General features: G+C 40.1%; 1 protein-coding gene across 2 annotated transcripts in view; it reads right to left on the reverse strand.

Annotated features, from left to right (window-relative positions):
• Positions 1-16847, reverse strand: part of GRM7 (glutamate metabotropic receptor 7) — a 399138-nt gene that overhangs the window by 18072 nt on the left and 364219 nt on the right. The window contains exon 10 of one of the 2 annotated variants that reach the window (XM_079959692.1): positions 10512-10604. The exons of the other annotated variant lie outside the window; for it this stretch is intronic. Coding sequence (XP_079815818.1) covers positions 10534-10604 — 71 coding nt within the window. The 3' untranslated portion in view covers positions 10512-10533. The remainder of the gene's footprint in view (positions 1-10511; positions 10605-16847) is intronic. 2 annotated transcript variants of the gene reach the window in all.

The following is a 16847-nucleotide window of genomic DNA, read 5'->3' on the forward strand; positions in this document are numbered from 1 at the left end:
CACATTGCTGTCCATGCCATTCCTTACTAAAAAGCCATGGTACTGAACTCTGAAGCTAATCTGTGACATTGGAGAGATCCCCTGTGTGAGAGTGCATTCATTCATTCATTCAGCACAAGCTTAGATACAACCTGGCCAATTTGTGACCCAGGAGACCAAATGCAGTGAACCACCAATGTATGATGGTCCTTGAAATAACAACTGCAGCAAGCCACCAACAAGCAGTGTGTTAGAAAGTGCCTGCTATGGAATTGAAATTTCCAAACCCAAGCTTGGCCAAGTTCACTGGAACCCTTAATTAGGAACAGGACAAGTTTATATGCTGTGAGACAGGGCAAGCCATCAAGGGCATCACCAATTACATGTCTTTAATTTAAATTACGTTTGTGTCTGGAATTCTTACTTCACCTACTAACTACAGAGCTTAGGACAAGTGCTGGAAAAGCTAACCAGCAAACTATATTTATTAAGAGCAATAAAATCCCAATTTAGTCATAAAATTCGTTGAGAATGTCCTTATCTCTGAGCCTAATCCATCCACAGGCAAGGCGTGAAGATAAAATGGAATGATCCCACAATAGTGTCCTGAGCCCCTTGGATGCAAAGTTGTGATACAAATACATTAATAATTGATATATTTTCAGCATTATTTTACCCGTAAATGTGCAGCTTTCCCATATCCATGTATCTTCACAAGAGAATGCTGATTGCTTTTGCTATATATTTAATCTAAACAATGTCTCCTACTTCTCAGAAGTTATCTCCACTGAGTCCAGTAGGATTTACTCTCACGGAAATATGTATTAATGCCACTTGTTTGGGAGCTTCCCTATTAAAATCAGTAGTGCCTTATTTCTGAGTAGACATGGCTAGGATTGTGCTGGAATATATTTAACACAATTATTTGATTGGTTAAAACTAAGCTTGGTGTATGTGCTTATTTGATATTTCAATGTGTTGTAAACCTCTTTGAATTTTTTCTTAAAAATAGAAAGTGGTATAGAAATGAAAACAATGACAACAAAACAACATTATTAAATATATTTGAGGAATCTTATTCTTGTGAATTCATCTGATCTGCTTCTCACAGAGTAATGTGCAAATAAACACGTAGTTACTCCTCATATATTTTTGTGCCTCTGAATATTGCGATGCAGCTCTCAACTCCCAAAAAGGACATGGTGCGTTTTAAAATGAGTATCTTGAAATTTAATTCTTAGAAAATCATATTTTGAGATAATATATGTTTAGAAATGCATATTTTGTGAAAAATGCATTCAAAACACGTTTAAAATGAATGCAGGTTTTTTAAAAAATAAAAATAAAACCACAGATGAATGCAGAAATGAGATGGACTTACAAATGAACACATATGAAAGTGTCACAGACCAGAAATAGACTGAACTGTCCGTTCTTATTTGAAATACATGATCCCTACTAATTTCAGTAAAGCTTTTGAATTAGCTTCTATCGCATTATACCCTCAGTTCAAAATGCCTTTATGTACAACTGTAATATTATTGCTGGTGCAAAAATTCAATAAATACAGTTTTTGTACTGCTAGCTCATTTTCTCTCTCTAGCTCATTTATCACTTTAACATATTTCAGCTGCTTAAAAACAAGAAGAAATGCAAATTGGCAGATGTTTTCATTCTGCAATCTTTGGATGAGATTTCTTTTTAATGCCTTAGTTCATGCAACACTGGACACAGTAGCAGCCCAGCCGCTTACTTGCAATGATGAGTGATTTGAATTGTCTCAGAGCACACATGCTTATGTACCTAGATCAAACAAATATTTTATGGCATTTTTATGGTTCTCCTTTTAGTAATGAAGAATATCTTATGGAACCTTTAAAAAACCCTCTGGAATGTTCTTGTGAACAGCCTACCACTGGGGTAGTCATCAGTGTGATGCTTTGCAGATAGGGCCAGCCCAAGATATTTTGACACCTGAGGCAAATCACAAAATGGCAGCCGCTCCCTATCAGGGAAGAAGAGGTGAGTGAAGATCTACATCAGGAACAAGGGGGCAAAAACGATCTACATCGGGATCTGCCCATGTGGATCCTGCTGCCTGAGGTGGTTGCCTCATCTTGCCTCATGTGTGGGCTGGCCCTATCTGAAAATGTTGTCCTCCAACACCCATCAACCAACCTACATGGCCAATGGTATGGGAAGCTGGGAGTTGATATTGTTGTTGTTAGCCTTTCACCCTGAGGTCCCAGGGTGGGTCACGACAATTAAAACAGAATATTAAAAACTACTTATTTGTAGTACAGCAATATCTGGGAGGCATTGCATTGGTCACTTGTAAACTAACACGCATGCTGGAGTCCCACAGCCTTGTAATCACAAAGCGCAATAAATTTTAGCATACTCGTTAGTTAGTATTGCCACCTTTTTCTCCTGCAAGAGCCTCTATCCCTTTAACATCAAAGCAGCTCAAAGCAGAAATGCAGCTGATCCAGCTTCTTCCCCACCACATCTCTATGATGTGATCAACTGCATCTGTTGACGCTTTGTTTTTCAAGCAGCTCACAGAACCTCCATCTGTCAGAGAGAAAACTAGCAGTGCTAGGGATGACCAAATGTGTCAATTCTGATTTCTCTCAGTTTCTCTCTCTTCCCCTCCCCCCAAATCCTAAGTTCAGTTTCCACATCAGTTTGTGGGGGGTTTTTAAGTACTTAGGAAAATTCATCAGCATTTTAGTGTGAAATTTTCCTGATATACAGTGGTACCTCGGGTTAAGTACTTAATTCGTTCCGGAGGTCTGTTCTTAACCTGAAACTGTTCTTAACCTGAAGCACCACTTTAGCTAATGGGGCCTCCTGCTGCCGCTGTGCCGCCAGAGCACGATTTCTGTTCTTATCCTGAAGCAAAGTTCTTAACCTGAAGCACTATTTCTGGGTTAGCAGAATCTGTAACCTGAAGCATATGTAACCTGAAGCGTATGTAACCCGAGGCACCACTGTACATACGTACATACATACATACATACATTCATACATTCCTGATATACACCCAGCCTGATGGAACGCTCTGCCACAAGAGATCAGGGCCCTGCAGGATTTGACATCTTTCCACAGGGCCTGCAAGATGGAGTTTTTCCGCCAGGCCTTTGGTCAGGGCTCAGCCTGACTCCCCTTCTCCTTCTGTATAAGAACTAGTATGAAAGAAGCCTCCCAGCATTCTCACAGGCCCATATAAGATCAGCGTAAACAGTGGGGCCGATGAGCACTTACTGTTCCCAACCCTAACCCTGTGGAAAGCCATCTAATTAGACTTTAATTTGATTTTGACCTGCTTTTAGGAGGTAATTTAATTATTGTTTGGTTTTATACCAATGTTATATATCTGATGTTAACCGCCCTGAGCCTGACTTTGGCCGGGGAGGGCGTGACATAAATAAAAGATGATGATAATGATGATGATGATGATGATGATGATGACATGCAATTTTGCCCAATACACTGTATTTTATATGTTGTTTTGCTAACGTGCATTTTTGTGCACACTTTACCCCGGCATATGCATTTTTGTTGGGATGCGGGTGGCGCTGTGGGTTAAACCACAGAGTCTAGGACTTGCCGATCAGAAGGTTGGCAGTTTGAATCTCCGCGACGGGGTGAGCTTCCGTTGCTCGGTCCCTGCTCCTGCCAACCTAGCAGTTCGAAAGCATGTCAAAGTGCAAGTAGATAAACAGGTATCACTCCAGTGGGAAGGTAAACAGTGTTTCCATGCACTGCTCTGGTTCGCCAGAAGCGGCTTAGTCATGCTGGCCACATGACCCGGAAGCTGTACGCCGGCTCCCTCAGCCAATCAAGGAAGATGAGCGCCGCAACCCCAGAGTTGGCCACGACTGGACCTAATGGTCAGGGGTCCCTTTACCTTTACCTATGCATTTTTGTTACACATTAGTGGTCTGGGGAACTGCATTGCAACTTTCGAAGGATGGCTGTGCTTCGGGTTCACATATTGTGGTGGGTTTGTCTTTAAATGCAAATGGAAACGAATTTCTCCTCATCTCAAAGCAACACTTATACAGCACTGCTGTGTTTGCAACTGAAGTATTATCGTAATAGTTTCTTCTCATACACATAGATCTTTCTACATTTCACATAAAGACTGTGATTTTGGCTCCCCCTTCCACCCTTAAATCTTGTTTTATTGTTGTTGTTACTGTTGTTGTTGTTGTTGTTCTTGTTATTAAAATACTACCCTTTAGCCAAGGATCACAGGACTGTTTACAAGATAAAAACACAAAAATACATAACACAATAACAAACAAAAACAATGCCCCCCCCCCCAGTTTAAACGACCAGAGATGGTTTAATTAGCCTAAGGTCTGGGAGAAGAGAAATGCTTTTGTCTGGCACCTAAATATATGTAACAGGTGCCAGGTGAGTCTTCTTGGGGAGAGCATTCCACAAATGGAGCCACTGCAGGAAAGGCCTGTGCTTGTGTTGCAACCCTCTGGACCTCTTGCAGAGGAGGCACATGAAGAAGGGCATCAGATAATGATTGCAGGATTCAGGTTAGTTCATATTTTAAGACCACTGTTTATTTCCATCCTCACCCCCCACCATTTGTAAGTGTTAGCATTTCCTAAATCTCACTCGTGTGCTTCAGGGAAGTCAGATTCAAATCTAAATGTTATCAACAGGTTTTGGCTGCTCAAGCTCACTCAGAGTATGCCCATTAACTTGAAAAGAAAAGAAAAAAGCAGAATGGACTATTTACAAACGAGAAAGTGAATAGTGTTAGCCAATCACTCTGGCAACTCTAGTGTAGAGAAATCAGTAGTTTTGAATGCAACTTTTATCCACTTGATCAAATGACCCAAACATTGCTACACTAGATTCAGGTAGGTAGCTGTGTTGGTCTGACACTGTCAAAATAAATAATAAGAATAAAAAATGTCCAGTAGCACTTTAGAGATCAACTAAGTTTGTTCTGGGTATAAGCTTTTGTGTGCATGCACACAGTATGATCTTCATAGCATCCCCCAAATGTGATCGGCATAGTATCAACTAACAGTAACTATGGCAACTATTCATTTGTACCCTTATTCAAAAGCAAGTGAAAAATGGCACATTTTGACATGAGTTGCTCTCATGTATGACTACACTGCATCCAGGAGATAAATGAGTTTTCAGGGAACAATTGAAAGGAGAATTTGATACAGATAATTGACTTATGGTCTTTGGGCTATTGTATTATTTTCATACAGGCACTTTTAAAAAATAAAGACGTGGGCTGCACACAATTCACACAATTTATCTCACACACATACACTTACTGTGTTTTCTGAGATACCTTCCCCATCATAGTTCTCTCTTAGCTCAATCTGATAAGCCTTACCATTCTAACACATCTGGGATGTGTATGTTCAAATATCACCATCACCACCATCAATTAGAATTAAAGAATGCTAGCGGGGGGGGGGGGGTCATGTAGATTTAACACACTGGTCTTTCCCCTAACAAACTAGGCTAGGAAAGGCACACCAGAAGAATATTTAAAAAATCATTGTTCAGTAGAAGAACCATTTCAGCCAGCAATCGATGTTCATCCAGATGTTCCAAGGAAACTCACCAGTAGTGCAATTAGATAATTTAGTCCTTGAATTTAATGTTCTACTATATTTCTTCACTTATTTTAAAATGTAAGTGAGCTGTCCCTGCTGGGTTTGGGGAGCCTCCTGTTCATTCTTCCTGGCATATTTGCCCCAAAGTTCTGTCCTGATGACACCACTAAAACTGCCCAAGACCTCATGATGCAGACAAACATTTTCCTGTTTGAACATATCCCTCTGCATATAGTCGTTCTTTTCAAAATCTATACATTTGCTGGGGCACTGTTATTGGCTCTAAAATTTACTAAAAACACGGTGTTAATTATTTTAATTCCAGGCAATTTTCTAAGTAATTAGAAACAATTCAAAGAAAATCTGTATAGGTAAAGACACATAGGAAGCCTAAGGCCCACAAAAAAATTTCCCCATCAGGCTATCTAGCATGAACACCTGTTTTGAGTTCCAAAGGGTAAAGAAAATGATATAATGAATAGAAATAAAGCAGAGATGCCCAGAGGGCTGAAATATCCACTGACAACTAAATTAATACAGCAGCTAATGTGGGCAGGATAACAGAGCTTGGCCTTTAGGAAACACCTTACAGATGGTAAGGGCTAATGCTGTAATCAATAATTATGTGAATTGCTAATGCAGGCAACGAACAGCTCTCTAACTGCCCAGATGGAGAGGCATTCTGCAGCAATGTATTAGGAAATGAAGCTACTGATCCTTAAAAACCTTGCTGGAACAAGCTCTGTTCATTCCAGTGCGGCAGAACACTTCGAGGATTATGTCGCCTAGGTCCAGCCTTACAAAGACATATGCTGCACCAGTTTAACTTTGTGCACTACTATCTGTCTTGTTGAAATCAATGGACTTGTTTTTAGTGCACCTAAACTCAGGTCTCCAGGCAGGGTATCATATCAGTATGCAGACACTTAGGCTTTACTGAATCAATGGCTCGCAGGGTAAGCAATGCTGTTAAGGGTCCTCTCCAACAAACAGCTGAAAGAATTGTGGTTTAGGATCCAAGCTTGTTCCAAATCTGGTAATGTCCGTTTCTCAATTCCAACAAAATAGAAAACAAGAGTTAGCTGGTGGCTTCCTGGCTTATCATGGCACATTGAGGAAGGAAAGGATGATGCAAGAATGGAGCATGTGGCCAAAAGCTTCACACACACCTCGATTTATTAAGCCAGGGTATGATCATCTGAATGTGGCCATTGCCAAAAGAGTCAACCATCTAATTGTATGTGAGATGGTGTGAAGTCAGGGCTGGATTTATGTATAAGCTAAACAAGGGGACCCCCAAAAAATTTAAAGGAAGAAAAACTGGATGTACATTTCCAAAATATAAGTTTAAAATAAAATAAAATAAAACCTACATACAGCAACAGTGTTTTGTGTTGTGTAGGCTCCTATTTGTTATGTGCAAATGGCTTTAGATACCTATTAGGTTCATAAATTACCATATAGCATACCATATATAAATTACCATAAATTACCATATACCATATAGCATATATTCAACACAAAAAACAGTGACAATTTGTTGTTGACAAAGGACAGCTGGACATATAAAGGGACCCAATACCTTCAGTACCTTAGGGCATGGGTAGGCAAACTAAGGCCTGGGGGCCAAATCCGGCCCAATCGTCTTCTAAATCCAGCCCACAGATGGTCCGGGAATCAGCGTATTTTTACATGAGTAGAATGTGTCCTTTTATTTAAAATGCATCTCTGGGTTATTTGTGGGGCATAGGAATTTGTTCATATTTTTTTCCAATATATAGTCCGGCCCCCCACAACGTCTGAGAGACAGTGGACCAGCCCCTGCTGAAAAGGTTTGCTGACCCCTGGCTTGGGGCCTCCTCAAACCTAAATCCAGCTCTGGGTGAAGTGACAGTCAAGCACGTGCTATTCTACATGTGAATACATTACTTTGCATGTGACTTCTAATGCACAGTGGCACACTCATTCCAAAGAGGACAGGGCACAGGGAAGACTTAGGTGAGGACTGAGTTGTAATACAAAGCCCCCCCCCCTGTTTTACAATGGGTTCCCCTTGCTGGTGGCAGGGGTAAGCTCTCAGTGCTGGCAAGCACAACATGGTTAATTGTGATGGAGCCCTGGATTGAAGGTTGTATTACCACAACAAGCAACCGTCTTCTAAAAATTAAGCAGTCCAGAAAAGCAGCCAGTTAGGCGCAGTAAGGAGCTCTTCAAACACAATCCATGCATGCTTTCTCTGAAATAGGTCTTACTGTGTTCAGTGGGACTTAGTGTGGTTTTAGGATTGAAGCCTCCGAAGCTAAAACTTCTGTTATCCTCACACTGTAGTAAGACACAGTTAAAAGAACACCCACCACTGGTGCAGAGCTCAAAAGGGGGAAACAAAGCTTTGCTTCAGGCTAAAACGATTCTTGAAAAGCTGTGGTCTATTGCTCTCCCCTGCTGATACTTGTTAGATACTGCTTAGGTACTGGACCATGCTGCTGTTGCTTTGGAAACAACAATGGCCCAGGTGCTTGGCTCTCGGTTTTGACTTAGGATTGTATCTCAGTTGAGTGAGCATCTCTTTAACTCAGTTCCCGTAAAACTGGACTTATAATATCCTACGTTACTTAAGGCACCAAACTCAGGTCTGATAAACACATGACATGTTTAAAGTGAGATAATGCAAAGGGGTGAGGAAGGTGGGCAAGATCCTGTCATTTTTCTTAAAATCAGGAATCTAATATCTAAAACAGATGATTGCTGGGTGGGTTCAGATAAATGTATCATGCTGTATGCTAGCTGAAGAACTAGCTGACCTCTTGCTGGCAAATAACTCTGGAACACAGAAGAGCTACTAAGTGGTTAGGGTGTTGTTTTTCATAAAGCAAATATTGTTGCTGAAGAAATTCAAATGCCAAAAGACCACAGGTAAAGCCGAGCTGTGAATATCTGTCCTATTTTAAAAGTAGGGCAAATCGTGTATGAGGAGAGTGAAAAAGCTGCTGGCTTGAAACTCGGGAAACTGAAGCTTTCCTGGTGCGACACTTCAGAGAGACCTATGCAGAACAGAAGGCTTTTTCATTCCAGTTTCTGCTCTGACAACGAAGGAGGTAAGTTCACATCTCCAGCTTTTGTTCAAGCAATTTAAATAAACTATTTAGGGAAAATATTTTTTACATTTGTATATTGTCCACTCAGTCCTCTTGAGTGGTTTACATACACAATAAAGTACAGAATGCATTAAAAATTAGTCGTAAGGCAAAACACCATGCAACACCCCCCACCCCCCCCCAAAAAAACAGCATTAAACAAACCAGCATGAAATCAGCTCAGGGAAATGACAGCAACTGAAATTCAAATGCCTAGGGGGGGAAATGAGGTTTTCACCTGGTGCTTAAAAGACCATAGCATGGTTTTCATGTGAATGGGCTTCCCACTGGCGTCTGGTTAGCCTATGTGAGAACAGGATGGTGGATTATACAGGCTTTGATCTGATCCAGCAGATTCTCATAAAAGTTATGGAGAATTACCTCTTTTATAGAAATGAAATCAGTGTTCTACAGTCCAGTGCTTATACCCTATACACTAGAAGGTTCAGTGACTTTCTTGTACTAACTTATCAGGCATAGGATTGCAGTCTTAACCAGTCCAGCTTGTTGCTGTTAGGAACATCCCTTTCTTTCTTGCTACATTGACTCGGCCATTTGGATGTCTGTGATGAGTCCACTGTAATATTATTGTGTTATGACAGAAGAATTTAAAGACATGCCTAACAACATTTTTCATTTAACTGTATTAAATTTACTGTTGCTCTCCCATTCTATTTTTTTTCCAGAAGTTGAAATGAAAACTTGTTCAATTGGGTTGATTACAAAAACGACCCATACATTTTCCAAACGATGCTGCAATAACTTCCTACAGCTGAAGTCACCGAAAAGTAATTTCCACCAGTCTTTGTAAAGATAAAATAATGAAATATTTTTTAGCTGTGTATGCAAAACCTTTATGTGCAGTGTGATCCTTTACATGCCCATTTGGAACTGAAGCCTCCTTAAGTTCACTGGGGTTTACTCCTTTATAGGATTGCAACATTTAGTGAATATACAGACAGCAAATATGATGTTTTTATTTCCAAACTCTGAGGAGGATACTGCTAACGTATTTTCCTCACTGAACACTGAATGCTTCAGGAATCTAGCTACAATATTGAAAACCACAGAAGACTGAGCAACTTAATCCCACCCCACAGAACAGTCTTCACATGGCTTCCTCTCTCTCATGTTGAATGAATGCAGAGGAGGGAGCATGAGTCAACCTGCAGGCCATGCCCCCTGTTATTGGTGACAAAGGACTCAGTGTGCATATAGCCGTATACACATATATACAGCGTATAACATTTAAATAACAAGAAACCCTAATTAGTCCAGGGTGCTTGAACACAAGGTAGAACTGCACACATTTAGTATCCTTTCTAACCAACATGGTCACTGGAAGGGACATGCTGTGTGGAGTGCCAGCAACAGAGTGGTATGGCCCACAGTTGTGACCCTCCTTCCCTTCATCAAATACGTGTGGAGGGTGTCATGTGAAAACCCCTACAGCTTCTCATAATTCATAAGTCTCTGGAGAACCTGCTCACAGTGACAATATTTGGCATTGAACTGTAACCCTAGGGAAAGGCCCAAAGGCAACTTTTGGTTCCTGGGTCTGAGTTTCCACAATCCTGTTCTATGTTCTTGAGGTGGCTCACGTTGGCTGATTTTGCCTCCCCTTAAGATTATCATTTGCATATTATTTCTTTGTTGACTAGTTTTGATTAATCTGACATCTTTAGTTCCGTTATTACATTGAAACAAATATACATTCTTGACATTTAACTTGCTTTTAAAAAACTTTTTAAAGAATTAAGCAGTAAAAGTTAGATCTTTGTCTTACCTTCTAAGAAAGCAGGCAAGAGCTATACTGTAGGTGGAATAGTGTACCAAGTAACAGATTTTTGTACACTCTTTCTTACAGGTGGTATGCAGTCTACAGGAAAAGTAAATATATTGGTATATATAATGCACACATTTGAATAGATAAGGTAATTTTTGGGGGGTGACATCAAAAGGTTTCAGTCAAGCAGCGGAAAGGACTTCTGCTCTCACATCTGGACTTCCCCATTGTCTCTTCCTCTTTGTAGCCCCCTGCATGACTTCAAAATCTGTTATAGATGGTTATTGGTTGGGGTCCTCCATAGCTTATTGGGGAACACAGAGTTACGATCGGGGGAGAGAAAGGGGAAGTCCCTTTGCGTGAACAGATGCCCATTTGTGTGATGTTGAATATCAACCATTAATTTATGAGCTAGGTTTAGTCACACTATAAAGTTTGGGGATATGGCAACACACAAATTACAGTCCTGTAAATTGACAACGAACAAATCAGTTCACAGAAGGCTTCAGGTACCTCTGAACATAAGAGAAGGTGCCTACACATCAAAGGAATACACTGGATTCATTCCAGAAAGGCCTGGAACTGTTTGCACCAGCTAACATCCAGAATCTAGTTCCCTATGTTCAGCTATGCTATCAGTCTTCACTGTCTTCCATACTTATCTCGTTTGGCTGGTCTTATGAAACTCCCACCATTCCCCACCATAAAAAGATGAATTAGGCAACAACATGCCAATGATGTTAGGAACTGATACAAATGAACAAACGAAAGAAACGGCACAGCAGAGCAGTGGTTGCATCGTGGGGCCTACTTCATTCTCTAAAGTAGAACATGGGATGTTTTCATTTCACATGTACATCATTCACAATCCACTGATGGGATTCCACAGACAGAGTAGATTCTTAACTGCCATGTTTCACGTCACAAACATCCTAAATGAAGTCTTACAGAATTTTTGCTCCCTTGAGAGAGAGAGAGAGGCAACAAAGCTTTTCAGTTTTGCCTGTCTGTGCTGCACTTTCGGTTAAAATTATATTCCATAGAAACTCAGAGGAGACGAGTATATGTGAGAGGGGGTAGAAGTCCTAAATGTTTCCAATCTACTCTTGAAGCACATTTAGGCACTGATTTTATTTTGAAGTCCAAGTCCTCCAGCTGAGAACTTGCTGGCTTGAAAAAAAAAGAGTTGCAATACGTGGTGATTCACACACTTGTAGCCTCCCGATTCAATTACAGTACAGTGGATGCTCAGGTTGCGAACGTGATCTGTGCGGGAGGCACGTTTGCAATCCGCAGCATTTGCAATCTGCAGTGCTGCATCTGCGCACATGCGGGTAACAATTCGGCACTTTTGCACATGTGCAAAGCGTGATTCAGCGCTTTTGCGCATGCCTGAGTGCCGAAACCTGGAAGTAACCCATTCCGGTACTTCTGGGTTCCGTGCGGTGCGCAACCCGAAAACACGCAGCCTGAAGTGTCTGTAACCCGAGGTATGACTGTACTTAAAGCTGTAATCATTGTAATATGTGGAATTGTACTTGAAGACAACATGGAAGCTTCATTTAGTGATGAGTCCATTGCCAGAATTGGGGTTGCTTGTATTACATCTATTCTGAAAGCATCACATGGTATGCTTTTAATAGAAGATGGAGAAGTGGGGAGCCACTGCTTACCTGACCTCAGGTTGCCTGCATCTCTGCTGTATATTGTGACTGAGTGACTACAGGGTGAAGCAGAGATGAGGTCGGTATGGTGGAGATGCTCTGAAGGTAGCACTGGCCTGGTTCTGCAGGTATGTTGGCACTGTACTGACCTTCATAAGAACCAAAAAAGATATTGCTGGATTGAGCCAAAGGCCCATTTATTCCAGCATCCAGTGGCCATTCAGTTGCTGTTTACACTCTCCATCTCCACTCAATACACAGCAATGGCTTTTCCTTAAGTGAAGGCTCATGCTTTGGAGCCTTCTGAAGCATAACAAAATCAAAACATACAGATAGACACACATTTTCCAGGTATGTGGGTAGAAAAATTAAAGGAAATTAACAGGGTGTGTGTAAGGAATGTTTTTCTGTCTCAAAAGAAAGACCCCAAGGTGAGAACACAAAAATAGGCAGCTGGCCTTCCACTTAAACAAATGATGTTTGCCTTACACAACCACCCAAATTTCATTGATTGTGAGCGTTGACATGCTACTTCCAAGCTCTGTCACAAAACACTTAAACTCAAACAGGAGAAATCAAGGATGGAATTGTGATTTCTTAGGGAGATTCACTTGATGTTTGAAGGTATATGTCAATGAATTTAATGTTATTATCTGGCACAATTATGTAAGAACTCTACATAGTATGATTTTCTGACCCAAGGGGTGTGTGTGTGCTTTAAGATAATGCCTTGATGTGGTCACATACCTGGAGGAAAATTGTTTTGCTTCTCAAACATTCTGAAGAAAGTAGTATTTGGGAAGCAGTTTCTCTGAAAGAAAGTATTCTACTTTTTTTTTAAGGGAACCCTCTCATTAAGGAAGAAGTGAGATCTTATTTCTCATTGCTGATTTCATAAATATATTAATCTTTTAAAGAAGCTAAAGACAACAGGCACAGACATTGAAATTAAGATAAATATGGCAAGGAGTTTGCTTTTGTCCAAATTTGCCACTTTCTATCAAGAACAACATACACTTCACTTATTCAAATGATAACACTATGAGTTATTTTGTCAAATAACCGTGAAATTCAACCAGTGAAACACATGAGAGAAAATGAACAATTTAAGAGAAGAAGTAACAGTGCCTCCAACAATTCTGCTCATTATAAACTGCTGGATTTATTTATTTCTAAACACAATCACATATGGAAAATACTTATAATGCAAACATGTAATAGCAAAGCAAAGCTGCTCAATGAGGAGAACATGCACATATCAGATGATAACAGTATTAGTGATTAGCGAGACTTTTAACGTTGTTAAAAGACAGGAAAAGCTTTGGATTCCACCCACTTCAGCCTCCTGCCATAGAAGGCTTTTTGATAATAGTGAAGGTTTCTGCAAGAGGAAGGTGATTTTCACTAATTCCCCCTTTGCCCCTTCTGAAAATCTGCTCTAGAGGACTGGCAAGAGTCTTTGGAACAGAGTGGGAAGCGCTTTGAGGGCAGGAGTGCAAGGGAAGGGGAAATATGTGAAAATCTCCTCCATCCCACTTCCATTTGTGAAAGCTTTTGTGGAAGCAAAGAGCCATATATGAATGGATTCATATTTGAATGCATCTCAACCAGCTGCCCACTCTATTTGTTAGCAAAGGGCTCAGTTCATGCCATTCACCAAGACTCACTGAGCATCACATGCAGGTAATGGTCCCCCACCATTCCACTTTGGTCAGTCCCATGGTGCACTGAATGGTCCCAATAACTTTCACTTACACTGTTTTTGGCCTTCAGTAAATCACTGCCAGAAGATCAATTAGGAAACATATTATTAGAAACCCCTTATCACCTTTTAACTACTGGTGTTTGAGGTTGTAGGGAGGAAAAAATGCTTGAAGATGGAGCAATATCTAATGAGGTGATCTTGCATATAATTTGTTGCAACCTCATATACCCCATTATCAGTGCTTTACCTGAGGCACGTATGTCATTAAAACATGTTGCCTCTCTTACGTTTATGAAATGCACCAATTGTGAGGTCTGCTTCCACTAGAAATATGTTTTTTGTGTGTTAAACATTAAACGCTTAGCAACAAAATAACACGGTCAATTGCTAGCTTTTTATTATTGTTTTTGGTCACCAAACAATCTAGTGTTTTGAGGTACATGAATCTCCTGTGGGGATAGATATAGACCATGGATATAAAGCCTCATCTTTTCATTAAATAAAGGAACACATTGTAAAATCCCACCAAACACCTCACAGCAACAACCTTTGTTAAACCAAAGATAGCTCTTAAAGAACATTTCATGCCTAAATTAAGTATACAAGTCATCAGGCTCTGTTTCAGAGTAATATACATTGAAATGATTTGGGATTATGCCAGAATAGTATTTTAGTGTGCTCCATCTCACAGGTTGCAACTAGCTGAAGATATTGACTTAATTTCAGACCTCAATCAGCACGTTTTAGTTTTCGATATATGAGCCCTTTCTAGGCTTCCTCCACATGGATGGTGAATGTGTGAAGGAAGGGGAGCCTCTGACATCACAAGCACTGCTTGTGAATTTGGGGACCTTGGTTGTGTGGACTACCTGTGCACAGATTCAGCTGGCACTTGGATTTATATAAGTGGTGGTCCTGGAGGCCAAGGTGTTTCTCCTGCCTCCTCTAGAGGTTCGCTGTAATCACAGAGCAGGTCCAAAAAAGAGCAGCACTGAAATTACACGCACCTTTCGAGTTCTAAAGATAATTGCATTTGGCACTGCAAATAAAGCAAAGTGGGATAAATGAGATCTCATCCCCTTTTGCAACTTTTGTGTTTTCTGTAATTAAGATATGAAAGGGGGGGGGGAGAAGAAGAAACAATGACATAGATAGACCTGCTTGTGACAGACTGGTGATTACTGTGCATCTGCAAGAAAAAAATTGCATAGGTGTGCGAAACGAGATACTTCCAACATGTTTTATTGAGAGTTTAATTAATTTTAAGTGTCACTCTGAAACAATAGCTTATTGACTCACATACAGATTGGCTGTTGGCAATTTCATAGGGAATTACACCGTAGGATCCAAAGGGTGAGAAGATGAATCAAGAATGATAATCATGTTTTACTTGTGGGATCATATGAAACAATGTAGGCTTCCGGCATCATGAGATATCAGATCTCTCTGCACCAGTGCTGGTAAGTAGCAGCGACAAAAACTTCTCCATTCATGCTTTTAATTTGATTTAGAATTTGTTTAAACTGGGCAAGGGACAATAAGTAGCTCCTGATAAAACTCTGAGACTACTATGATTTTTTAAAACCAAAATTTAGAGGCTCCCTCAGTTGCAACTCCCAATATCCTTTTTTACTTTGCTGTAAAGGTAAATTTCTGGGGATGAGGGGCAGAGAGGATGGGAAGCTCTATTGTGCAAACAGGGCTTCTGCAGACAGGACTCGTTAGTTGAATCCCACCCAGTTGGTTGTATCCATTGCTAGTCCTACTCAGAGAAGACCCACTGAAATTAATGGGCCTGAATTAATCAAATCCCTTAATTTCAGTGGCTGGCATTAGCACCGGATATAACCCAATGTCTCTGAAAGTCAAGGTGTAAACATAATAATTTTATATGTGATTGCCAATCATATTTAAGCCAAGCCCATAAGGCTGCCTTATGATTTTGATTGTTTTTGAATTAGCAGGAGAATGCCTTTAATCTCCTTAACTGGTAAGGAAGTTCGGACACTCCATATCACACAAAAGCCTTTCTGCAATGCACTGAAAGAAGTTGCCTGAAGTTGACTCTGTTATATGACACTTCAACTGCTGTTGACAAATGTGAAGTTTGAGTTTATAGACAACCATATCTACTAAAATGTTTTCTAATATAATTTGCATCAAATTTGCATGTGTGTATAACATTCAAGTTAACACGAGCCCTCAGGTTATTATTAGGGCTGTCAATCAAAATGGTTAATCAATCATCTGCTTTTTAATCCATCTATTTAAATAAATTTGCATATTTTCAAATAGTTTGTTTCTGAGGATATTAAAGGATGAATGTCATTTCTCTTGATGCAAAAAAACCCCCAGATTGTGCTGCTCATTCCTAGAGTGTGCTACTCATTGAAAGAGCAAAATGTCACTGCTTCATTCAGAAATTTTGAATATACTGTACCATATTCCATATAACAGCACAGAACCAGAACGGTTTCTAAATGAACAAATACAAATCCTGTCAGTATTGAAGTAACACTGATTTTAAATAAGAACTGTCTATAGCTTGTGTTTCTTTCCCATAGTTGTTGTACTATGGAACACCAAATAACATCTACTTTAGAGGACAAATCAATCAAAATAAATCTTTTTAAATTTCTCTTTCCTCACATTTGGCACAGAGATTGTGTTGCCTGTGAATGCTTTAGTCTCAGGTTCTGAGAACCACATGTGATTTTTATAATAATAATAATAATAATAATAATAATAATAATAATAATAATAGTGATTTATGTCTGTATTCCTACTTTTCAGTTCTGGATATAAGCATGGAGAAAATGCCTCCACAGATGTGTGAATTAGCCAAGTAAGTCAGACACAGAAAGGAGAGGGACCACCAGGCAGATGTCCTGCCTCTCCATTTAAGACCTTCAGTCATATAGGGCAGGTGTGAATGAGGGCACAGTATTGGGGTCAATTATGAAAGAA

Source organism: Podarcis cretensis (assembly GCF_951804945.1).
Source record: "Podarcis cretensis genome assembly, chromosome: 2".
Lineage (NCBI taxonomy): Eukaryota > Metazoa > Chordata > Lepidosauria > Squamata > Lacertidae > Podarcis > Podarcis cretensis.